Raw genomic sequence first — 27,856 nt, 5'->3', positions numbered from 1 at the left:
TCTACGATGTTATCCTTTATGCTGTGTGGATCGGTGCAAAGTTGTTTTTTTTTTTTTAGTTCAGGTGCAGAAGAAGAAACCATTGTTTCCACTTCTCTACGAGCCATAAAAAGTCTATAGTTGTCAGGTAGTATTTTATAAAATGTCGTTATTACCCGATTCAGGTTTGGGACTGAGATATATCATCACCAGCTGTTCACAAAGACTGGAGATGTTATATTCGTTATAGATGCGCATCGTTTTCGCATTCGTCATTCTTTCAAATTTCTTCACAGCTTTTTCCTGTTGGTATACGTAAGTGAACTTTTAAAAATATTTTAATTTTTATGGAATTTGTATGAAATGTTTACATGATTGTCTTGCATTATAACTTAAATATGATTTTAACAACTGAATTTGTTCGTCAGTGTCTCCTTATAATTCATGAAAAACGCGTCTAATATAAAGTTACTGGCAGTATGTTGATTTGATTTTGTTGGTAAAGAGCAGAATATATAAGGTTTATATTTAGACTAATTGCATTTTCTCTGTTTCTGTATAAGAATATATAGCTGTGTATTTCTATCTATCTATCTATCTATCTATCTATCTATCTATCTATCTATTTATCTATCTCATCATGGACGGACGGTAGACACATCGGCTCCCATGTAAGTTGCATTTTTCACCTCTTAAAAGAACTGTTTTGTTTTTAAATTTTGTATAAGTTGTGTATTACACAAAATACTTCGTGAGTATATATTTTTCAAATCGGAAATAGCTCTATTTAGAGCCTTATTTCCAAAAATTCAAAAACATCTTCCTCGTTCCTAGCCATATTCTGTAAAACGAATATGGCTATGGTATACAAGGCCGATTTCCCGCCTCTAATACCAGAGGCGAAAGAACTTAATGCCGTTCCGCATGAACGCAGACAGGTGGTGGAGAAGAGCAATGATTGTGAATCTACTGCTGCTGCCTCAACCACCATCACTACCACCATCACGTGTAAAAACTCTGCTGCTACAGCAGTCTTGCCTGCCACCGTCACCAGTGAAAACAACAACAAAAACAACAACAACAACAACAGCAACAGCAAGGACACAAATGTCCTCACCACTGTCCTCACCACTGATACCACCACTACCGCCACCACCACCACAACAAACACGAACTTTGCCGAGGCTTTGAAGGCCCAGAAAAAGAATTTTGAATATATCGAAAGAGGAATTACTCGCATGCAAAAGCATGCTAAGTAAAAAGGACGTTACAGTCCATCTTCAAACATCTGCGGACTTTAAAATAAACATAGATAAAAAAACTATCATCTACAGAACCATTAATTTAAAGACAAAGACACTGGAAAACTTCACTCAAGAAAAGGTTGAGAGATGCTTAAAGCCACTATGGTCTTATAAAACTTACATAACGAGAGGAATAAAGTTCGCAACAATAGAAGTAAGACTCGACAGCGAGCAGCGAGCCAAGGACCTCTCCACAAAGTCATTACAACATGAGAACCTGCTCATGATCCCTACGTACCTTGGTCGTAGGGTTACGAAAATAAAAATTTCGAATGTGCCTCCTGAAATTGAGGAAGAATGGCTCGTATCTGCCATATGTCTCGGCATAGAGGAGGAAATAAACATTTTAGAAGCATCTGCCGTGTACAATGAAAACTGGATTGGCCAGGAATTTCAACTCCTGGTACAAGTTGATCCAGCAAACTACGAGAAAATTCCACATAGAATCCAATTAACTGAGGATTCAAGTTTCCATGTTTCCGTCGAAGGCAGAAGGCCAGTTTGCTACGTTTGTAGTAGCAAAACTCACCTTCGAAACACATGCCCAGTAGCCCAGAAGCAAAGGCAACAACAACGTCAACAATACCAAGAAAGACAACAACAACAACAACAACCACAAGAAGACCAAAAGCACCAGAAAAAACAGCATTACTGCCTACACCGCCATATGCACAACTGGTCAAGCAGCTGTACAACGAAATGGAGAATCGTCAGCAGCCAGCAACACAGCCGAACCAAACAACAACACCACCAGTACCACCAAGAACAGAATCAGCACCATCATCACCACCAACAACAACAACAACCCCACAAGAAGGGAACACGAAAAAGACTCCCACCCCACCCCCAAAAACCCAAACACCACATCCCAACTGTCACGAAACAGCACCAACACCACCAACAACAAAATCAACCCACACAAAAATAGACCCCAACACCCTTCCCCTCCCACCCTCCGATTCCTCCGACATGTCGTCAGATGAAGATGACACAGAGGATTGGCAAGTGGCCACGGGGGGAAGAAGAAAAAGAGGAAAAAAAAGAACGTAAAAACAAACAAACAAAGCGGGGAGCTTTACCAGCCCCGAAACCAACACATCCACAGAAAACAAAAACACCAACACAAACGCACCAACACAGAACCCCACAACAATGTTGACAGCGATAAACACAAACAATCTAGACCTAATGAAATTCATTAGGTCAAACACTAACATAACAGAAAATGACACGAAAACAAGCAATCACCCACGAACAACACCACCACAACACATCAAAATCATACACGTAACACGTAGCACATACAATACACTGAAATCTCTCTACCCGGATGCAGTAGGGAGATACCAGAAATATTCATCTAAAAAACTGTACAAAGACCTTCTGAGAGAAGACTGTGAGGCGAAGAACCAAGAACATTCGGACAGTAAGTAACTCTCTCTCTCCTTTCGTGTGTAAAACACAAATTTTGATAGAATCATGCTCAAAATAGGCAGTATAAATGTACGTGGCTTGGAGTCGCCTTGGAAACAAGGGTATCTGTTAAACGATATCAAGTCACAAAATATGCATGTCATAGCCATCAGCGAGACCAGACTCCACAGCCCGCGGGCCCTCCAGCACATGTTCGGCAGACATTTCAACATTTATTTTTCTCCGTGTCTGCCGCGAATGGGTGGAGGAGGCCCCGCGGTGCTTCTTCGGAAGAGTTTGGACCTCAAAGTAAAAGCAATTTTCCTAGACCCGGAGGGTAGGCTGGTCGTCTTGGATGTCGACGGCAGCAATGGGTGTGCTTTTCGACTGATAGCAGTTTATGCACCGTCTTTAACAGGCCGGCCAGATTTCTATCGACGTCTAGAGGTTTTCTTGGGAACATCTCGACCTTTACTTCTAGTGGGGGATTGGAACGCTACCCTGGACACGCATCTAGATTACGCAGGCAGCGATAGCAATAGAAAGGGATGCAAAAGCCTCAAAGACCTGCTCAGACGTTTCCACCTGTCTGACAGGTATCGACTGGACCACCCGAATGTGCCAATGTGGACATGGAGTAACCGCATCGGGTCGTCCAGATCGTACTTAAATAGGGTATTCTGTAGGATAGTGGATAAGGATAGAGTAGGTTGTCCACAATTCCACATAGTCAGCTACACAGATCACAAATTTGTGACTTGTACGCTTGACTTAGATTAGACACATAAACAGGGTCCCGGTTACTGGAAGCTGAACGCGTCGTGCACGGCACACCAGGCTTACAGGGACCGGATTAGCACTTTAGTTAAGAGAGCTTTAACGGGTGCCATCATCAACAACAGATGGTGGTATGCCCTCAAAAAAGTGATCAAGTCAGAATCGGTTAGGTACAGTAAGGCCCTAGCGTTAGACCGAAATAGAATAGAGGGAGACCTAGTTAAAAAATTAGAAGAGGCACTTAGTACTGGCATCGCGTCCAACGTAGTGGCAGCGAGGTTGGCCCTCGACCAACATTTCAACGCCAAACACGAAGGATGTGTTGTCAGAGCTAGGATGCGTGCTCTGAGGGACGAGGGAGTTGGAGCGGCCCGAGAGGCCCGAGTAGCGGAGGCGCAACGAGGCAACAGAGCCACCATTAGGTCTCTGACAAATGAAGAAGGGCGCGAATTACTCGAGCCTGAAAGGATGTGCGAGGCCTTTCAACAGCAGTTTGCCCGACTGTTCGAGACAACTGGTGGGTCAGAACGCAGAGTAGACTTTAGTGCCTACCTGCATGGCCTGCCACGACTCTCAGCAAGAGAGGCGGAGTGTTGTGAAAGACCCATCACAGCCGCGGACGTACGGGATGCGATGGCAGGCTGTAAGGGAGACAAGTCGCCAGGCTTGGATGGTCTGCCCTACGAACTTTATTGTCATATGCCAGACTTGTTTGGAGGCGTCTTGGCAGCTGTCTACTGCAACTGGCAGCAAAACGGGAGCATCCCCGTCTTTGTAAAGCTAGGAGCAGTGGCACTACTAAAGAAAGACCCAAACAAGGGGAACATCATAGATAATTTTCGGCCCATCACTCTGCTCAACGCAGATTTGAAAATTTTGGCCAAAGTGTTAGCCGAGAGGTTGGCGCTTGTCATCGAGAAACTAGTCGACAGGGCGCAGACGTGCGCCGTGCCGAGTAGGAGTATCCATGACAACCTCCATCTGATCCGCTACATCATGGACAGGGTAGTTAAGGAACCTGGCATGGGTGGGGCGCTGATCAATTTGGATCAATCAAAAGCTTTCGATAGGGTAGACCATCACTACTTGGAAGCCGTCCTCATAGCGGCTAGTTTCGGTCCCGTCTTCCGCGGTTGGATCGCTGCCTTATACAGCGGCATCCGCTCGGTAGTTTGCGTAAACGGTCATCTATCCAGACCTTTCGGCATCATGCGTTCGGTTCGTCAAGGATTCCCCTCTCGGCCCTTCTGTATGTATTGACTCTTGAGCCTCTACTGCGGAAGCTGGCGACGCTGAGAGGCATCCCACGAGAGCTGGGATGTGGGACGAAGTGTCTGCATACGCGGACGACGTCACCGTCGTAGTGTCGAGCCAAAAGCACATCGAGCTGGTCGGCGAGAGACTAAAAGAATACGAAGCGGTAACGGGAGCAAAAATTAACCTGGATAAGTCAGTGGGCTTGCGGCTCGGCACCTTGAGAAGCAAGCCCATGCCGTCTAACAGCGTCTCCACTATGGGACGCTGGACAGACGGGCCGGTTAAATTGCTCGGAGTCTGGTTCGGTCCGGACCTCCAAGTGGAGAAGAACTGGAGCGAAATAACGACTAGGGTGGTCACTCTCACCCGGCAATGGGCCGAGAGGAAGCTATCCCTAAAAGGTCGGGCGGAGGTGGCGAACGCGTACATTGCATCCGTCATCGAATACCGTCTGACTGTCGTGCCTTGTCCCGACCCTACCATCACCAAACTGGAACGCATACTCTTCCGCTTCTTGTGGAAGGGAAGCGTTCCGATGGTTAGGCGATCCATTTGCTGTCAACAGCCGCTAAATGGAGGACTGGGTATGCCGTGGTTGATGATGCGCAGACATGCGCTGAGACTGCGACATCTCCGGCGCTTCCTAGACGACGGTGAACAGGTGTGGTCGCCGTTTGTGCGGCGCGCTTTCCCGCAGCTCGTCTCCTTAGCCGAACTGCAGTCGTGGATTAAACAGAGACCTAGCCTCGGCGAATGGCACCGCGAGTGTCGCGTTGCTCTCAAGCAACTCTGCCGTCCGGGACCAATCTTGTGCAACTTTGATTCCACAAAAGCGTTCTATAGAGGATTAGTGGAGGGGAGGTGCGACGACGATCTCGGGCAGAATCTGGGCGTCGACGAGGAACACCTGACCCGCCTGTTCAGGACAACTTTCAGGCCGGGACCTATGGACAACCACCAGAGATCCCTGGCCTGGCAGTGCTATCGAGAAGCATTACCCGTTCAGGATAAGCTTTACAGACACGGTTCGAGACACACCGGACCGACATGCCCGAGATGCGGTCAGAGCGACGAAACCGTTCTGCACGCACTCGTGCAGTGTCCAAAGATTTCCGACCTGTGGGCTTATGTCGAACGGCTGCTGTCACGTGTGGGACGAGTCCGCCTGTCAGCCGAGTCTATCGTGCAAATTGCTCCACCACCGTCCCTCAACAGGGAAGGCAAGGCAGTGTTCATCATACTGGTGGCCATGGTGAAACAATGTGTGTGGTGGACCCGAGCGAAAGGATTAGAGACGAAAACTTACCTCTCTGGCCAATCGCTCATCAACTTTTTCAAGTATCACTTGTAAAGGAAGGTGAGAATAGAGAGACAGTTTTTGTCTCGTGAAAGTTTCATTAAAAGGTGGGTGAATGTAGCAAAGATGGTGCGTGCGAGTGACGATACCTCTTTGAGCATGATCCTATAAATCGAGAAAAAAAAAAAAAAAGGGAGAGAGAGAGAGAGAGCACTTCACTCTCATGTGTCTATTCCCTGCTCAGGTTACCATGGTCTTTTCCGTAGGCTTTTCTCTCCATGGATAAACCTAATGTTACCCCATTTTACGCAATTGATATTTTCTGTGATATACGATACCCCTTTTTTTTTTTTGCCCCTACCGATCCCTTTTGATCGGATTTTTTTTTCTTTTTTTTTCTTAAAGAAAAGCTCTACAGTTGTATTTGTCCCCTCTGTGTGCAGCCCTGTGTGGCTAATAAAAGAAAGTTATCTATCTATCTATCTATCCATTTATCTACCTAGCAAACTATCTATACCTATATATATATATGTGTGTATATATATGTAAATATACATACATCTATGTATATATATATATATATATATATATATATATATAATAAAGTAAAGTTGTGGAATACCGTACGAGTGGAAATATATATGAAAGAAGGTTTGAAAATGCACTTATTTTTAAAAAATATTTATTTACTTAACCGGTTTCACTTTTTTAGAAAAAGATTATCAAAAGTCTTTGAGAATAATAAAAAATGTTAAAAAACAGTCTGAGTATTAAAATGCATATATACATTCTTTGATGATAAAATATATTTAAAGTATAAAGCTTTGTATGAACTTTGTAGTGTTACATACTGATTGTCATATTAAGGTGAAATTGTTAAAAACAGTGTTAAAAACAGTGTATGAAAATACACATATGGAAAAATACATATACGTATACATATTCTCATACATATTCTTTGACAATCGAATAAAATTGAGAAGGAACTGACCTGGCCTTTTTCTCTTGTGTATATTGAAGGAATGTTTTACTGTCTTAAGAGACAGTATGACTGGCTAGCTGGGGTGGGAGGGAAGAAGAGTTAAAGAAGATTTTTTTTATTTTTGGTTGGTCTGTGACAGTCTGTCATGGTTCACTGGTTTTTGGGACTGGTTCTGTGCACATCTCTATGTGTGTGTATATATGTGTGTTTGTGTCCGTGTGTGTGGGTGTGGGTGTGTGTGTGTGTGTGTGTGTGTGTGTGTGTGTGTGTGTGCCGTTTTTATTGGTCCCAGAGTTTATTGTGGAATGTGTATATGAGTGTGTGTTTGAGTGTTTTTTGTGTCGGTGGGGATGTTAGGTGTGTGTACGTGAGACTGTGCGTATATCTCTTTGTCTGAGTGTGTATGTGTTGTTTTGATAGTCTTTGTGGTGTGTGTGTGTGTGTGAGAGCAACCGTATGTATGTGTGCGTATGTGTGTGTATGTATGTGTGCATCTGTGTGTGTGCGTGGGAGTGTTTTGTGTGAGTGTGGGAGTGTGTGTGTGTCTCTCTGTCTGAGTGGGTGTGTTGTTTTAAATACCTTGTGGTATGTGTGTGTGTGTGTGTGTGTAAGCAAACGTATGTGTGTGATGGTTCATATGTATGTGTATGCCTATGTCTGTATGTGTGCGTGTGTGGCATGTGTATATGAGTATGTGTGTGTTTTTTTATCTATGGTAGGATGGTGTGTGTATGTGTGTGCACGTTTGTGTGAGTGTGTATGTGTGTGATTAATATTTGTTAGGGTGTTGTGTGTGTGTATGTGTATATGTGTTTGTTCGTGTGTGTGCGTGAGTGCGTTTGTGAGTGCGTGTGTATGTGTGTTTGTGTGTGTTTTTGTGTCGGTGGGGATGTTAGGTGTGTGTACGTGAGACTGTGCGTATATCTATTTTTCTGAGTATGTATGTGTTGTTTTAATCGTCCTTGTGATGTGTGTGTGTGAGAGAGAGCGCAACCGTATGTATGTGTGAGGGTGTGTACATGTGTGTGCGTCTGTGTGTGTATGTATGTGTGCATCTGTGTGTGTGCGTGGGAGTGTTTTGTGTGAATGTGGGAGTGTGTGTATACGTGAGTGTGTGTGTGTCTCTCTCTGTGTCTGAGTGAGTGTGTTGTTTTAAATACCCATTGTGGTGTGTGTGTGTGTGTGTGTAAGCAACCGTATGTGTGTGTGATGGTTCATATGTATGTGTATGTCTGTATGTGTACGTATGTTTATTTGTGTTGTGTGTTGGTGGGGGTGTTATATGTGTGTACGTGAGTTTGTGTGTGTCTCTAAGTATGTTTGTGTTTGAGTTGTCATTGTGGTGCGTGTGTGTGTGAGGGAGCAACTGTATGTGTGTGCATGAGGGTGTATGTGTGTGTGAGCATGTATGTGTGTGTTGCATTTATTAGGTGTCCTTGTACGTTGGGTTTATCCAGGTGAGGTGTATGTGTGTGCATGTGTGTTCCGTGTATGTTGGTACTGGGTATGCGTTTGTATGTGTGTGTACGTGGGTATGGTTTGTGTAGTTTCCTGGTGTATATGTGTACATGTGTGTGTGCGCTGTAATTGTGAGTGATTAGTTTTGTTTGTATTGTTAGTACAGTATATGTGTGTATACGTGTGCGTGTGTTTGTGTGAGTGCGTCTATGTGGCTTGTATTTGTCGGGGAGGTGTGTCATTGTGTGTGCATGCTTCTGTGCATGTGTGCTTGTGGGTGTTTGTTGTGATTGTTGGGATTGTATTGTGTGTGTTTTTCTTTTGAGTGTGTATGTGACATTTTTACTGGGGAACAGGCGTATGGTGTTTGTATATGTGTGTACATATGTATGCAAATATGCGTGTGTGAATATGATTTGTGGTTGCCGGAGTGGTGTGTAGGTGTGTGCATGTACCTGTTTACATATGTGTGTATGGGTGTTGGTTGTGGTTGCTACAATTGTATTGTAAGTATATATATGCGCATGTGTTCTTTCTTGAAATGTATGTGGGTTTGTGCTCTGGTGTGGAGATACTGTGATTGTGTGTGTGTGTATATATGTGTGTAAGTGTGTTCGTGTCGGAGGTTTGCATTGTATTGATGTGTGTGATTTTGCGTATCTGTGTGTCTTTGTTTTGGGCGTGCACCTGGGGAGGAGGCTTATGTTAGAGTATGTTGAGCTGTGGTCTGTATTTTTGAATAAGATTATTTTCCTTATTTATTCGTGTTTGGTCAGTGGTGTTGTCTGAGCATTGGTATAATGGGAAAACTAGGAATTTGGGAGACTTGTTTTGTGCACACAGATCTAAATGCCCACTGAGTGGTATCTGTCTTGTGGTGGGATCCCTCAATTGTTGGCGGTGGACTGTCATCCTTTCTCTGAGAGTAAGGCTCGTTTGCCCTATGTATTCTTTGTGGCACCCTTCACACCTTATGGCATAAAGTAAATTTTTTGATGCGCAGGTGAAGTTATTTTTTATGACAAAAGTGTGTCCCGACTGGAATCTGTATGTTGTTCCTTCCATGAGGTGGATGCAGGTCCTGCAGTTGGAACGACCACATTTTTTGACAGTAGGTGGTGGGCTTGTGTTGGGCAATTTTGCATTCGTGAGTAGGTTTTTTAGGGATTTGGGTTGTCTTTTACTTTTTATTATTTTATGGGTTGCGAGTACTCTTTTTAGACGTGGGTCTTGATTCAGTAGTGGGATGTTTTTGTATATTATTGTGTAAGCTTCTGCATTTCTAGGATTGTGTGTTGAGAGATATGGGAGACTATTTAACGTGCCGTGTATGTGTTTCGGTTTTCGCAGGTCATGGGTAGCAATTGCCTTGGCCCGTTCTCTGTTTTTAACAATTTCACCTTAATATGACAATCAGTATGTAACACTACAAAGTTCATACAAAGCTTTATACTTTAAATATATTTTATCATCAAAGAATGCATATATGCATTTTAATACTCAGACTGTCTTTTAACATTTTTTATTATTCTCAAAGACTTTTGATAATCTTTTTCTAAAAAAGTGAAACCGGTTAAGTAAATAAATATTTTTTTTAAATAAGTGCATTTTCAAACCTTCTTTCATATATATATATATATATATATATATATATATATATATATATATATATACATATATATATTATTATATGTATTTATTTTCTCCTAATTAATAAATAACTCGGACAAAATAAATTGGTTAATAGATACCAGGGTAGCAAAGATCACAAAATGACTGTGGTGTAACTCCTGTTTATGAGGTGGAATGCATAGAAGCTTTCAATCTGTACCAAGAGACTTCACACTGTGTGTCTTAGCCTCGTTACTATGGCAACAGTCCGGGTATTCATTGATCACACCTCATGTATATGTGTGTGTTTAAATATACACAGCGTGTGATGGGTACGTTGTCGCTATTTGATATTTTTAATTTTACGCACGTGCATTGTTTTTTCCTATTTTGTCGACTATATAGTATAGTAGTGTTAGTTGGGCACTGTCTGTGAGAAAACAACACCATGACGCAATTCACTCTGCCAGACATTTGGAAACGACTTTCTTGTACTACTTAGCATTCACGCTGAAAACTTCAATACGCACATCTTAGAGGGTTTGGGTCTGAGTATAGTCTGAGTACAGTCTGAGTACAGTGTAATCTGAAGACATGTATCGAGAGTGATAAAAGTCATACATCCAATCAACATCATAAAGGCTTGGAGTGATATACCTCCCTAACCAACCATATGCACCATTTTATAAATACAAAGGTAACATATAGAAAATCATAGGCCAGAATAGATTCTAGGGTCCTATACCATGGTAAATGATCCACTTGCGAGCTGTGCCTAAAAGAAGCCTTCCAAATATTAATGCATAATTCACCACAATTACTTAATAAATAACACGAAGCTTTTCTAGATGTTGTCATAGGTTCTATCGCACCTTTAAACTCTTCCATAGGTCTATGTAAAGGCAAACAAAAGGAACACGCGTAACACATCTTACAGTATTTTTATGCATGCTTATGTGTATGTATATATATGTATGTATGTACCGAGATGCAATTCCAAAAAAGCCTGCCGTTTACATAGATATATAGGGATAAACAATCTTCTAAATGATTTTTCCCTTATGAGGTTTTTTCACGCTAGCTACTTGATAAATTCTTGTAAAAGATTTTATCCTATTATTGAATTAATTATATATGTATATATGTATAATACAAAACGGGACAAGAACGCAAAACCTCCAGACAGACGATACAAAGAAAACAAGAAGAGGTCATTCGGAGTTTTCTTTCATCAGTCGAGATATATTTGTAGCAGCGTACATACACTTTGTTCTCTCTTTTAACCTTATTTATGTCATAAGATGCTCGGGCTGCCACGAACACTACATAGGGTCCACCGGATTATCGCTCAGACGCAGATGCACTCTGCATCGACAGCAGATTGCATTCCCAGAGTACAGAATGATACCCTTTAGTGAACATATTGAGAAATGCGCAAAACAAATGCTACCACAATTTATAATCTTTCCATTCTATCAATGTACCATTGGAACACTAACACAAATTAGATTAAATAAGGAAACCTCCATCATTGAAAAATATAAGCCCAAACTTAACCATTGCTAACACTTTTCAATAAGGAAATTCACCTCACTGAGAGAAAAATATATAGAACAAAACCTAACATTCTATTCCCTCTAAACCAAATCATGGTAAATTAATCAAAATCTATCACCTCCCACATTTCAATTATCTCCCTTATACCGGAAAAATCCCTTATTACCTCCCCCTATCTAGAACTCCATTTTATACATTGGAGCGAAGACATGTTACGATACAAGTAGAGAAATTTGAAAAGACAACACAAAACCGGTTATTTCTCCGAGTACAATGTTACTATACCCAAAATATTATAACAATATTCTGACATAACAATTTAAATATATACTTTAACCATGTAACACAAGCCTTCTGTAGTTTTTTCACTCTTGTTTATCTTTTATACATCCAACCACGTTCTTTCACAAACCAACTTTCTCACACCTATATATATATTTATATATATGCAGATAAACTTTTATACACGCATACATACATGCAAACATACGCACACTCACATTCAAGCACACATGTATACCTATAAAATGCACACACGTATCTACTTTCGTTGTTCCTCTTTTTCCTTGAAATTAACAACAGTTACTATTTCGATCCCGTGAAAATACTTTTGTACTTTCAGATCAATATGACACGACTATTTCCTGTTTGCGTGCTGCTTATGACTGCGATAACAATTGTTATGACAGTAACCGTTAACCGTAAGTTGCCAATCATATACCAAAATACTGAATGAATAAATTTGGAGCATTAGTTGAGCACAAAATCTTTTCCTCTATTCAGCTAATCAGTCTTTTCATACTTTGAATGCGTTACAATTGCCGGTATATGATCTCCATTGCCACGAATTGTCAATTCGTATACACGTGTATGTAAATATGAATAGATAGATAGATAGATAGATAGATATAGGTATGTGAATCCGTATATATATATATATATATATAAGGTTGAGGAGGGTATTGGATTTAACCAAACCCCGGAGGATACAGGTAATATCGAGTAAGTGCTGTATACCAATTAGTTTGCCCCAATCATTGTATGAACAGGATTGGGTATTATAAGTCGTGTATTAGCGTGTGTATATGTAAATATATAAAAACAAAAAGATAAAGAGAGCAAAGGTATGGTTGAATAAATTTATGGATAGAGTCTTACAGCTGTTTCTGGGAAGATCCAGTACTAAAAATACTAAAAATATCCGCCTATGGATATAATAATAGTTTACTATATTTTTTCTGTCTCCGATGAAGGGAAGTACTGGATCTTCCCAGAAACAGCTGTAAGACTCTATCCATAAATTTCTTCAACCTTACCTTTGCTCTCTTTATCATTTTGTTTTTATATATTTACATATATATATATATATATATATATATATATATATATTTATATATACAAATATATATCTATATATGTATGTATATATATGTACAGTTCATGCAGGCATACACTATACACACCAGAAGAAGGGGTTAATTGATTAAATACAGAAGAGACAGATACACGTACATGTCTACATATATACGTGTGTATGTGCAAAATGTCCAATGATCAAGATAGCAAATTATTTTTATGCATACATGTAATGTACATACATATACATACATATATCGACTTATATGTGTATATATATATATATATATACATATACATATATATATATATATATATACAGTAGTTAGGATATGCTTGAGTAAGTCCATGCTATCTCGTATATAGCTGGGTATTAATGGGCATATATATATATATGTATATTTATATATATTTATATATATATATATATATATATATATATATATATATATATATATATATATATATATATATATATATATATATATATATATATATATATATATATATATAAAAATATATATATATATGCCCATTAATACCCAGCTATATACGAGATAGCATGGACTTACTCAAGCATATCCTAACTACTGTCCTGGAAGGTATACTTGCAAGTTTTAATGTCATTAAAGTCTATAACAACATACTTCATAGCTTAGGCCAGGAAGCAGTCGAACTGGGTAGACAAACACAGAAGATGTATAGATGAACATTTCAGAACAGACTTCATTACCAAAGCCACACGTCTAGTACTAGAAGAAAACACCTTCAGTCTTAATAATAAGATATACCGACAGATAGAGGGCACGGCTACGAAATTTGCACCTTCATATGCCAACCTAGTCATGGGTTACCTAGAAGGTTAACTTTACGAGTAAGTAGGAAAAATCTGTGATCACAGCGTCAAGGAAGACATCGTGAAGAAGTGGAAGCGCTACCTCGATGATTGTTTCATTTTGGGGGATAGATTAAAAGACCATTTCACAACGACCTCCTCAACACACTGACCCATCTATCAAACTTACAAAAGTAACAACCTACAAGGAATTACCATTCCTAGACATTCACATCAAAATACACAACTCCGCTGTTACAGCAGACATTTTACAAACAAACGGAGACACACCAATATTTGATTTTCTACTCTTGCCACCCCTCACATATTAAAAGGAACATCCCATACAGTATGCAACACGTATCTGCACCAGAGCGTTTGACCCACAAATATGCCAAATTAGACTTGATGAACTCAAAAACATCCTACAAGAACAAAATTACTCCGTGAACCTAGTAAATAATAGATTCTCGAAACCGACGATATTTGACATCACACAACTAGGGACTCCAAAAGAAAAAAAAAACAAGGAAAATACTATTCCCTTTATTAATACACACAACTCTGGAATAACCAATATTTTCCACGTAATACAAACCTACCAAATATTCTTACAGAGCCCCAAAATGAGAAATTCTGATAGATAAAAGCTGCATCTGAAATAGTAAACGACTGAAAATTCCTTTAAAACAACTCACAGTGGCAAAATTCACATCAGTGAATGAAACAAAATTCTCCGTAACAGAATGTGGAATATGCAACACGAACAACAACTTCAAATATATATATATGGGGACACCCACATAAAATTTAAGAGTGGATTGTCGTTCAACGTAAATGCAAATATGAGCTGCAAGGCACAAAATCTCATATACTGCGTTACTTCTCCCAAATGCAAAGAAAATTATATTGGTGAGACCAATAATTCCTTTTCCCAACGCACAAGAATCCACAGACACTAAATCTCGCAAGAAGAACTACGGAAAATTCCACTGAACAAACATATGGAAATATGTGGAGATGTAAAAGTCAAGATCTTCCCCTTCTATAAATGCTCAAAGAACAACCCCAAATTCCAAAATGCAATGGAACTATATTTCAAAAACATACCTTTACACGGCTAAATCGAAAACAACAACTGGAATTTTAATCAAAAACATCCATGCAAATATTCTCTTCTCCTTACATTAATCAATACAAAAGAAGAAGGCAAGACCTTGCAATGTAATTATAATTGTTCCATGAGAAAAAAAAAATATCTGGTCTTCCAATTAAAAACCTCGATTACTTGATCAGAAAAATTGCTTTCCCTCCCCACCCAAAAGGTCACTAAAAAGGAAAGAAACAACATATTGAATCCTAATCAAACAAATTTGACCACATTGATATAAAAGCCACACCTTCTTTACCTCCCCGTCCCTCTCAAACATTTTCTCTACCTCTGCAAACCCCCAAAATACTCTACTTCCTTTTCTCTTCTCTACCTTCACTATTTCCCACTCTATCCTCCTCTCTTCCCCCTGCACCTTCCTTTCCAATTTGTTTCTCTCTTTCACCCTCACTCTCCCTCTCCTCTCTCTCTCTCACTCTATCTCTCTCTCTCTCTCTCTCTCTCTCTCTCTCTCTCTCTCTCTTTCTTTCTAAAGAAGCATCACTTTCAATTTTATATAAATAGGTCAAGCAAACATTGGGGATCCATGTTCCGATTTACGCGAAACTTGTTTTATTCCGTTTCTCCTTCCCATTTCAGGCGTACTTTCTTTCAGAGTATTTTCCCATTTTGTGCCGATTTGGCCGTATTAAATTACAGACAAACTCGCACGCAAGTATACACAAACAAAACTGCATAAACAACGCACACGAATTTGTTGCCTCATAACTTCCAGACAAATTGGATACATTTTAACAAAATGTTCCACAAATACTACTTAGATGACGTGGATTCAGAGTAAATAGAGAGTTGTGAGGTATGAGAAGGAATATTTCCGAAGGGATGGGGAGAGGAGTTTTGAAAAATTCACAAGATTCGAGTTTTTTCCCTCGTAACTTTCAGGAAAATGGATATCATTTAAGGAAATTTTACACAAATACCTTTCAAACAGCATAGATTACGACTATAAAGAAATTTGTGGGGAATTTTTTTCCGAAGGGGTGGTGAAAGGAGTTTCGAAAGATCGCATTTTCTGATCAGGAAGACCAGATTAGTTCGAACTACTTGGCCTTAATTTCTCTATCTGTGTGTAGTGGCATATCCCATAGTATGGTTGCTTTCTCGTTTTCTGTGACCTTTCCTGGGGTGTGCCTATACCATCTTTTTTTGTTGTTGTTATTCCATAGTGTTGGCATAGCTTCCAGTGTATGTAAGTCCCAGCTCTGTCGTGTCTGTGAATATATCCCTTTTATTATTATTATTATTTTATGTTTGACTTTTGATTTGCATTTGTACAAGTTGGATCCAAGTCTCACCCAGATACCTCAAGAGACAACAAGTTAGAAGTTGATGTAGGTGTTATGCCGAGGGTACAATATATTTGGATTTGTACATAGTGTTGTTGTTATTATTATTATTATTATTATTATTATTATTATTATTTTTATTTCTGTCACACGTCGACCAAGGTATGTCGGCACGAGTAATAATTCTTCCGCCTTTAACTGTTCCAAAGCGCCTCCCTTTGGTTACGAAGCTTTTTTGGCCCCATATCGGCTTTAGAGCTATCTCCAATCTCTGTGGGTAGCATACTCCATCTTTTGATATTTTGTATTGAATACCTTGTATACTATTGTTTTTCTTTTCGTTGCTTGTATTAATGCTTGTGGAGTGTTAAGGAAGACATTATTGCCACCCCTTCTTAACAATTCCTTGGCATTTTTTTATTTCTGCCATTGTCACTTGGATTTCTTCTGAGCTCTGCTTAGCTGCGGAGGCGAAACCGTTACAATGGCTACTGGTTGTGGTCTTGGTGCTGTTGCTGGTGTTGTTTACTTTGTTTTCTTGTTCTTTTTTTTTCCTCCTCCCTCTCCGGTGTAGAAGCAATGGTGGAGGTGAGAGCTGAGAAGTCAGCAGCAGAGAGTCTGTTAAACAGACCTGAATCAGGAACACTGTCCACTATGGCGTCAGCTGGGTCGGGTGGAATGTGACTTGACCTGTCATTCTTTTTGTCGGGGAGTGATGCAGAGAGAAGAGAACAGCTGGCTGCTCTTTTCACTGACATTTTGCCTTTTATGGCATTAACTGGGCGGGGTGAAAAAAGACTTGACCCGTCATTCTTTTTGTAGGGGAGTGATGCAGAGAGAAGAGAACAGCTTGTTATTTTTTTTCCGACATTTTTCAGATATGATACGTGTGAAATGTGAAAATGGAAGTTTTTCAAACGAAGAATTCACCCCTAAATGGGGGAAATCTCGCCTAACCGACTAGCTCCGAAAGAACCTAGTCAAAACAGATTTCAAAAGATTTCCGGGTAAAAACGGCAACAACTTACAGAGCTTCGAGAGACACATCCATCCGCTTGAACAATAATAATAATAGTAATTCTCAGAATCGGAAGCATAAATGTGAGAGGCCTCGGGTCGCCTTGGAAACAAGGTCACCTGTTGAACAACCTGAGGTCTTACACTGTAGATGTAGCAGCCATTAGCGAAACCAGGCTCTCCAACCCGCAGGAACTCGCAGCCCTTTTTGGCGGGTACGAGATTTTTCTATCTCCATGTCGGCCGGGAGCGGGCGGTGGAGGTACTGCGGTGCTATTTCGGAAATAAGGGCAGTCTTCCTGGATCCGGAAGGTAAGTTGGTGGTCCTGGACGTCGATAGTAGTGATGGCGCTGCTTTCAGACTACTGGCTGCCTACGCTCCGACAGGAGCAGGGCAGTCGGATTATTTCAAACGTCTGGAGGTTTTCCTAGGTACTTCTCGCACTTTAGTGCTAGTTGGGGACTGGAACGCTGTCCTAGACGAACGTATCGATAGGGTGGGTGCGGGAGCATCTAATAGGAAAGGGGGATGCAAGAGCCTCGCCAACCTGCTCAAACGCTTTCAGCTGTCCGACAGGTATCGACTAGACAACCCGAATGTGCCAATGTGGACTTGGACTAATCGCATCGGGTCGTCTAGATCGTACTTAGATAGATTTTTCTGTAGGCCAGCGGATAAGGATAGCATAGGGTGTCCACAATTCAACATAGTCGGCTACACGGACCACAAATTCGTGATCTGTACGGTCGACTTAGATAGGCTCCATAGACAAGGCCCCGGTTACTGGAAGCTAAACACGTCAATAACGGCGTGCAAAGCCTACAGAGACCGGATTAGTTTATTAGTTAAGAGGGCTTTAACCGGGGCAATCATCAACAACAACTGGTGGTTCGCTCTGAAGCGGGCAATTAGAGCAGAATCAATTAGGTTTAGTAAGGCTCTAGCTGTAGAACGTAAGAAAACAGAGCGGGATTTAGTTAACAAACTAGACGAGACTCTTAGGACAGGCATCGCAACCGACGTGTTAGCAGCGAAGTGGCCCTCGACCAACACTTTGATGCCAAGCATGAAGGCTGCGTTGTCAGAGCTAAAGCACTTTCGGTAAGCGGGGAGGGGACTAAGGCCGCTCGATGGGCCCGCGTGGTTGAGGCGAAGCGTGGGAACAGAGCGACCATTCGGTCTTTAGTGGACCAGAACGACTGCGAGATTTCGGAACCGAAGCAGATGTGTTCAGCCTTTCAGCAGCACTTTGCTCAATTGTTCGGGACGACGGTAGGACGGACGACAAAACAGACTTCGGTGTGTACCTAGACGGCCTGCCGCAACTCTCGACCAGCGAGGCCGAGTGCTGCGAAGGACCCATATCTGCCTGGGAAGTACAGGAAGCGATGAAAGGCTGCACGAGAGGTAGATCGCCGGGTTTGGATGGTCTGCCTTACGAGCTTTATACGTCAATGCCAGACTTGTTTGCGGGCGTCTTGGCAAACGTCTACTGCAACTGGCAACAAAACGGGAGAATTCCTGCTTTTGTTTGTCGAGGAGTGGTGGCTTTGCTAAGAAAGGACCCAAACAAGGGGGACATTATAGGGAACTTTAGGCCCATCACTCTGCTCAACACAGAGTTGAAGATCTTGGCCAAGGTGCTAGCCAAGAGAGTGTAACCTGTCGTGGGCAAACTGATCGACAAGGCGCAGACATGCGCTGTGCCGACCAGGTCTATCCACGACAACCTCCATCTCATGCGCTACATCATAGAGAGGGTGGGTAACGAAGCTGGCGCGGGTGGGGCTTTGATCAATTTAGATCAGTCTAAAGCCTTCGATAGGGTCGACCATCGATACCTGGCAGCTGTTCTCAAGGCAGCTGGCTTCGGTCCGGTCTTCCGCGGGTTGATAGCTGCTTTATACAGCGGCATCTGCTCGGTCATACGGGTGAACGGCCATCTATCGGAACTGTTCAACATCTCGCGTTCGGTTCGCCAAGGGTGTCCTCTCTCCTCCCTTCTGTATGTATTGACTCTCGAGCTATTACTGCGGAAGTTGGAGGCTTTGAGGGGCGTCCTGCGTGATCTGGGATGTGGAAGGAGCGTGTCTGCATATGCCGACGACGTCACCGTGATGGTGTCGAGCCACAGGCATATTGACCTGATTGGCGAGACACTAAACGAGTATGAAGCGGTGACAGGTGCGAAAATTAACGCGGAAAAGTCAGTGGGCTTGCAACTAGGCACCTGCAGGGGCAAGTCCATGCCGTCCAACAGCGTCGTAGGGTGCTGGACAGACGGACCCGTTAAACTGCTCGGGGTCTGGTTCGGTCCGGACCTGCAGTTGGAGAAAAACTGGGAAGAAGTGACGAACAGGGTGGCCAACCTCACCCAGAAATGGGCTGAGAGGGAGCTCTCTTTGAAAGGTCGAGCGGAGGTGGCGAATGCGTACATCGCATCCGTCATCTATTACCGTTTGACCGTCGTCCCTTGTCCCGACCGCTGGTTAACCAAGATAGTACGCTTGCTCTTCAACTTTTTGTGGAAGGGTCAGGTACCACTGGTCAGGCGCTCCATCTGCTGTCAACAGCCGCTGAACGGAGGCCTCGGCATGCCGTGGTTGCTGATGCGCAAACATGCGCTCAGGTTACGACATCTCAAGCGTTTCGTGGACGGTGAACAGGTGTGGTCGCCTTTCGTCAGACGCGATTTTCCGCAGCTCGTTTCTTTAACAGAGCTGCAATCCTGGATCAAACGTAGACCGAGAAAGGGCGCTTGGCACCTCGAGTGCCGCCAAGCTCTCACCGCCCTCAGTCAGGCGGGCAGTGCGATCGGTAGTAGCTCCACTCTAGCGTTCTATAGAGGGTTAGTGGGAGAAAAGTGCGACGACGTTCTCGGGGAAACTCTAGGCGTCGAGGATAATCAGCTAAGCAGTCTGTTCAGGAGAACTTTCGGGCCGGGGCCCATGGATAATTTCCAAAGGTCCCTCGCCTGGCAGTGCTACCGAGGTGCGCTACCTGTTCGAGATAAACTCTACCGACATGGAAGTGCCGTCAACCGGGCCTGCCCGAGGTGCTCTCAGGACGACGAAACCGTTCTGCACGCACTCGTCCAGTGCCCGAGCATTGCTGACCTGTGGGTCTATATCGAACAGCTACTGTCACGTGTAGGACGGATCCGGCTATCAGCTGGATCCATCGTCAGAATTGACCCGCCGACCTCCTTTAACCAGGAGGGCAAGGCAATTTTCCTATGCCTAGTGGCTGTAGCGAAAGAGGTGATATGGTGGACCCGTTTGAAAGGGCTAAAGACAGACACTTTCCTCTTTGGCCAAGGCCTCATCAACTTTTTCAAGTTCCACTTGAAAAGGAAGATGAGAGTAGAGAGGGAAGTGCTGTCTCATAGCAAATTCGTTGAAAGATGGGTGACTGTTGGAAGAATGGCCAGTATAAACGGACCAATTCTGAGAATACACTTGTAAAAAAAAAAAAAGAGAAAAAAAAAAGGTAATGTAAAAGGAGAAAGGGCTTTATACCCCTTTCTTATTTTTTCTGACCAGGCTTCCGTGGTTTTATGGGTTTTTCCACGTGTAGACTTTCCTTTTTCGAAGCGCCTCCCCCTTTGGGAGTTCTACTTATTTATTTATCTATTTATTTATCTATTTATTTATTATATCTTTCTCCGTTTTCTTCCTCTGTTTAGACGAACTTTCCTACCTTTTCGGACAAAACCTTTTGTAACCTTCGTCCTGTCTTTGTCCTTATATGTTTTTAATTGATATTAGCCCTTGTGGCCAATAAAACGATTTAATTATTATTATTATTATTAGTTTTATTAGTTTTATTTTTTAGCGTTCACAAATTTTAGCAACCAAATTACGCTTATACCGAAACCTGGATGCGATTTACCCCTTCACACCAAATCTTTTTTGTCTGCCAAAAGCACGCAGGTAGGAGAAACGTTTGTAGAAGAACGTATTATTAAACTGGTATCACTATACTCCCCACACTTCGGATCATTTATCTCCTTTCCCACAGGAGTGGGAAAGGAGATAAATGATCCGACTGAATTTCATATATGAATTAGAAGTAAGTAAAGGATATGATTTCAGTTGGATATTATTGGAACCATTTTTACCTTCTTCTAGTTTATAATAAAACTACCTTAGAAAATATCCACTGTACAAAACTGCTGGGTAGATATTACTATAATATATGTATTTTTATTTAGGGTGTAAAGGTTGTTACTACGGGAACATATGCCGTGGTGAGGGACATACATGGTTGGAAAAGTGGCCCCGAAAGTGTTCTCGGAAACAATGCAAACGTGTTTGCGGTCGTTGGAAAGCAGTTGAAATAAGAGAGTGTAAGTTGATAAAGAAATCTTTCGTTTCCTCTATTCACTACGTGTTTTGATGTATCAAAATCCCAATGAAAGTTTATATTTGCTTTGCTTTGTTTTGAATGCGATAAGCTTTGTTCAGTAAGTCTTACTTATTGACCAACGTTAACTGTGAGGCTGATGTACCCCAACACACAGACGATTATATCTAACCCAGTAAACAGCGGATCTTTAGTTTATTGAACTGAACTGACGAAAACAAATATCCAACAGATCTCAGCGCTTAAACAAATGTGTCTAAATATTGCAAAGCCTTTTTGCAGGCGCACTAACGATTCTGGTTGGCTGGTAGAATCGTTAGCACGTCGAACAAAATGCTTAGCGGCATTTCTTCCGGATCTTTACATTCTGAACTTATATCCCACTAAATTAAACTTTACTGTTTGTATATATATGTATATATAACATGTCTTTTTGTATATATGCCTATGTGTATATTCTTGTATTTGCATGTGTGTATGTGTGTGTTTGTGTATGAGTTGTTTGTAGAAAAAGTATTCTGTCACTGTGATTATCAATATCTACGAGCTTTCCCAAATTCAAGGGATAGTTTTCTTTAAAAAAAAAACAGACTTATATTTATCTTAATTAAACATATATATATCATTAACTAATTTACTCTGGAAATGTATGCTTTCTTTTTAAACAAGAAATTTCTTTTTGATTTAAGTTCTTTTTCCCATTTTATACAACAACTTTTAATTTTAATTGTTTTTATTACTTTTTTTATTCATATTTACAGTTTGTTTTTAAACCGTTAGTTGACACAACCAATGAAATTCAAACGTGTATCTGTCAATGTAAAGTACATCATAATATAAATTATACGTCTAACCTAAATTCTTGTTCCATTCTGGATTCCAACTTCCCAACGAATGGGAACGTGAAACTCTGAGTAGCAGCATTTTGTGATACATTTGCGATGGTTTTGCAGCTTCAGTAGTAAAGCATATTACTCTACCTCCGGTGTTCGAGTACTATTTTTTCCCACATTCTTTCACGTTTATGTGATTACTTTGGTATATATATATATATATATATACATATAAATAGATTCAAGGTTGAACATGGTACTTATGCGTAGGCACCCGAATATCGTATCCTAAAAGGATAGGTGATCAAAATAAAAAAATAAGCAACACGGATTTCAAAGGTGATTGCAGTACGCACGTTTCATGCTACTCCAATTTATTTAAGTAATGCGAGCATTACATTAAATGCAATATGAAGAGCAATTTTCAGCTGCACGAAAATGCAGAAAATTACTGTAGAAAAGACATATTATAAATGTGGCAACATTTCAAATCTAAGTGGGAGAGAGAATACATAAAAATCCAAATGTGAGGAAGAATACATAAATCCATCTTGACATAGCCGAGTCTATCAGGCTAGTAATTGATTCTAGACAAAAGTTTTAACTGTCTCAGATTTTATTGTTTCTTATCTAGTGGTGATAGCAAAGGGACAATTACTTCTAAAGAGAGGGAAGGTGTAAGCAGTATGCATGGACAAGGCTATAAAATGTATTAGAATGTAAAAGTTTCACTGGTCAGAGTAGTATCAGGTCATTTTACTACTACCAAAATGTTGAGGAATTAATGTTGAGGAATTACAACCCTAGGTATATGGGTCAAATAGGTTTTTTTTTCTTTTATTCTGAATAGAGTAACAGTATAGTGGTACAGATATACATATATATATATATGTGTGTGCGTGTATACGTTACAACCAAAAGTATAACGATACTATTGTACAAACTGTGGTCCCACACACACAATTTATAAATGAAAGCTAAGTCCACGTATTCATACATACTCTCATACTAATAAGAATGCCTATAAACGGCAACTCCTCAACCGAAATAAGCACAAAAATATACCCGAGTTACTTCCATAAATGTGATGCGCAGCACCTCTATTCTTCGCTGTTACATTAAACTTTAGTCAAGATAACATTCAGTTTTGTCATCATGTCCGCAACCTACCCAAACACATAAACAAATCATATGAGAACAATAGTCAGTAACATTATCTAGCGTGGTTTAATCCGTAGCATTTTGTTCAAGCAACATTGAGGACACATTAAGGTGTTGAGTAGGTTCACTCAATGATAACTTTCATAAGGTGTGAAGGCGCATGGCTTACTGGTTACGGTATTCGGCTCGCGGTCATGAGTTCGATTCTTGTCAGTGCGTTTTGTTCTTGAACAAGACATGTTAATTCGCGTTGCCGCAGTGCATTCAACTAGCAAAAATGAGTCGTAACTGTACTTCAAGAAATCAGTCTTATCACATTCTGAAGCTCCCTCAGAACTACGTTAAGGACGCACCACTGGAAACCTCGACGTCGCAACCAGTTTCACTCATGGAACCGAATATGATGCTTCGAAATAACCTTTCATTCTACTGGTGTATAAAGAAACTGAAATGTCTTCTACCTGTCCTTAAAAACGAGGTACAAACTATACAAACAAATACTTTACTCTATTCCGATTTTAGGAATATGAAGTTAATATCAAAAGTGCATAATAAGTTACGTTAAATAAACATATATACCATATCAGAATATCACTAACTGAAATCATGAGTGGGTAAAATAGATAGCACGCCAGGCATTTTTGCTTACTGGAAATTTTACTGGCTTTCTGACTCGAATTCAAACTTCTCCGAGGTTGATTTTGCATTCGATCACTTCCAGGTCGATAAAATAAGTACCGGTTAAAAATTAGAATCATTGAAATCGACTTACAGGCTCCCCTGAAATTGTTGACATTTTGCCAAAGTCTTGTGCCAGTATAGGCATAATTATGTGGTAGAAAAATTTTAATAGCATAATCAATACATTCATCATTTTATCAACAGATTGTCGGTTGATTAATGCCGTATGTTCTAAGATAGACACATCTTATGTGACCATAAGTGATGACAAATGCTGGAATTACACCTGCAAATATCAGGGAGATTCAAAAATTATAACCACGGTAGAATATGCCGGATTATGTTAACGTCTGTGAGTATATTTTTTAAGCTATTTGATTTAACTCATACAGTTCATTTTCTCCATATCACAGCTGCGTTATGCTTGTAACACTTCCCTTTCAGTTCTAAATTTTACTCCAGTTAGCTCTAATTTAGATGTGAAAGTACAAATCTTAGCATTTCCAGTTGAATGATAGAACTATTAAAATCGCTTATTTCTTTTTCAATTTAAAACGTGTCTGTTTCTTTTTCAGGGAAGCCCATGTCAAGTTAAGCTAACTATGATTACGGCCACTTAAATGGATTACCTAAACAAATAGACAAATGTATTTATCTATTTTTAAATGTGGTTCTTATTCCATCGGTTTCCTTTGTGGGAAACCGAATACACGGACAAAATATAGAACAAACAAACACACAAACACGTTATATATATATATATGTATATACACACACACACACACACACGCACGCACACACACACACACGCACACACGCACACACACACACACACACACACACATATATATATATACATTGACCGTTGACTGAACACTATTCAATTTTTTTTCTCCGTGTTTTTCTCCTTGTCTCCGTATTCTTTCTGTTGAAGAGCGTAGCTCGAAACGTCAAAGACTTTCCGTATTCCCGAGCGTCATACTAATATATACTTTTGTTATTTACACCACCTGTCCTCGTCTGTTGTTATTTTTTGTATATTCTCCCATATATATATATATATGTATATATATATATATATATATATATATATATATATATATATATATGTATATATATACATATCTATATATGTATATATATATATCTATATATGTGTGTATATATATATATATATATATATATATATATATATATGCATATATATATATATATATATATATATATATATATATATATATGTATATGTATATGCATATATATATATATATATATATATATATATATATATATATGTATATGTATATGCATATATATATTTATATATATATATATATATATATATATATATATATATACATAATTTTCCAGTAAATTTTGTAATCGTTACCAATATAGCATAAGACTTCACCCCAAAGGATCATTGATTAGATTCCTTAAGGATCTAATTTTGGGTCATTTGTTCTAATGGAAGCCATTCCTGAGGAAGTACCAAACATCAGACATCCAACGGATCAGTCGCTGGATAGAGTTGAGCACAAAAATGTTGACATCGAATGATAAATAATTAAATAAATGGAATAAAAATCGAGCGTGTTGGAAGTCTCTATCGTTTTTAAATATACAAATTTGAAACCTTGGAAATATATATATATAGATAGATGGATAGATAGATAGATAGATATATACTTATATATATATATACATATGCACACACATACACAAACATATAATATATATGGTATTTATTCTTTTATTCCTTTATTTGTCTTAGTCATTGGACTGCGGCGGTGCTGGAGCACCACCTTAACCCTAACCGTAGCCCTAACCCTAACACTAACCCTAACCCTAGCCCTACCCTAACCCTAACCCTAACCCAGGACTTAATATTTGTAAATCAAGTACATATTCTATTGATCTTGTTTGCCTAAACACTAATTTCCGTGGACATATAGACACCAATATCCGTTGTCAAGTGATGGGCGGGCGGGCGCTTTCTTATGCATATATTTGACGAATTTATACAAAGATTCTTTCTACCGAATTTATCTAAATTCTTTTTGATCGATTCATGATAGGAAACTAAACTTGCGCACGGATATTCCATGCATATTCCATAAATATTTGTCGTATCTGCGGGAATGTTATGCAGACAAGAGTACTCTACACACTGGTGCTGAATGGTCATTTCCAGAAAATTCATCAATATCTCTGAGGGTCATAATATAAGACTAATTCTTCGAATCCTTTCTTTTAACAGTATTCACATGTTCAAGATAGATAGATAGATAGATAGATAGATAGATAGATAGATAGATAGATAGATAGATAGACAGACAGGGTACGGAGGGAGGTAAATCATCGACATTTTACATTTTTAATTTCGCGCATACGCATCGTTTGTTTCGGATTTTGTCGACTAGACAGCAACCTCTGCGAGAAGAACAGCACCATGACGCAATTCACTCTGCCAGAAATTAGGAATCGACATGCTATTCTGCTTGCTGTGCTCCATGCTGTACTAGCCGCGCCGGAAGCTCCAACACGACCATTTCAGAGTATTTGCGTGTGAATCGGAAGACAGAGCAATATGAGAGTGATATGTACCGAGATTGATAAAAATTAAATATCCACTCAACATCATGGTGTCTGGAACGATCACAAGTGATGGCGATATTGTGCTTGCATTCATCTTCCCAAACGACCTCAGACTCAACCCTTTCGCCCACATCAAGTGCCTGAAGGAGGTAGTGCAGCCCTGGGTCAAAAGGGTAGCTACTGAAAGTTCCTACGTATGGCAACAGGATTCTACACCATGCCACACAAGCAGTAGAATCCGTTCATGGTTGTCAGAAAATTTCTGCGACCATTCCACCCCTAACATCTGGCCACCTAACTCCCCAGGCAGAAACCTTATTGCTTATTACATGTGGGGCACAGTTAAACGAGAGACCCACAAAACTCCTCGTAACATCAGAAATGAACCAAAGGCAAGGATTATGGCAGTATTCCCCAACGTAAACACGGAGACGGTCCAGAAAAGTTGCAGGAGATGCCGAAGTCATCTGGAGGCTATGGTTCAAGCCAATGGCGGGTTTTTTTTTTTATTGAAGAAATTTACTCTTTAGTATTTCAATATATATTTTTATGTAATTTTGGTAAATATATCTGTTAAAATGAGATGTCAGAGTTATTTTCATTTTTGTCTAATTTAGACGGCAGTTTATTCACCGTACCCTGGATATTATATCAGAATAAAATTTATAACCTTATAATTAACTTCGCTACGCAATTTTATTTGTTAATATTTGTTTCCGCTTTATAACAGTTTTGTGTATCTACGTTTTTATAGAAAGACAGATTTGCCAATCGGAAACCGAAGCCAAAGTCAAACCAGTTTACTATGAACTGATAAAGAAGGAAATAATTATACCGGGTTAAGATTTAATTATTGTTATATAATCATCACTGAACTACGATTGAGAAATAATGTAATAAACTAATTACTGATCCAA

At 40.1% G+C, this 27,856-nt stretch overlaps 1 protein-coding gene across 2 annotated transcripts; it reads left to right on the top strand.

The window, feature by feature from the left end:
- The first annotated feature begins 54 nt into the window (after nt 1–54).
- On the top strand, nt 55–27,856 carry LOC149134937 (uncharacterized). Of its 2 annotated transcripts, XM_089353417.1 has the most exons (6): nt 55–294; nt 635–650; nt 12,258–12,336; nt 21,515–21,649; nt 24,546–24,693; nt 27,694–27,856. In XM_089353417.1, exons 1-5 carry the CDS (start codon nt 230–232, stop codon nt 24,686–24,688), a joined length of 438 nt encoding a protein of 145 aa, XP_089209543.1. In that variant the 5' UTR covers nt 55–229; the 3' UTR covers nt 24,689–24,693; nt 27,694–27,856. The 2 variants fall into 2 exon arrangements, with proteins under 2 accessions (XP_089209543.1, XP_089209544.1); XM_089353418.1 differs by lacking the exon at nt 635–650 and having other exon boundaries at nt 72–294.

Source organism: Octopus bimaculoides, chromosome 6, assembly GCF_046866305.1.
Source record: "Octopus bimaculoides isolate indiv1 chromosome 6, ASM4686630v1, whole genome shotgun sequence".
Taxonomy (NCBI): domain Eukaryota; kingdom Metazoa; phylum Mollusca; class Cephalopoda; order Octopoda; family Octopodidae; genus Octopus; species Octopus bimaculoides.
Note: the sequence above shows the minus strand (reverse complement) of the source record. Positions and strands in the feature narration are given on the sequence as shown.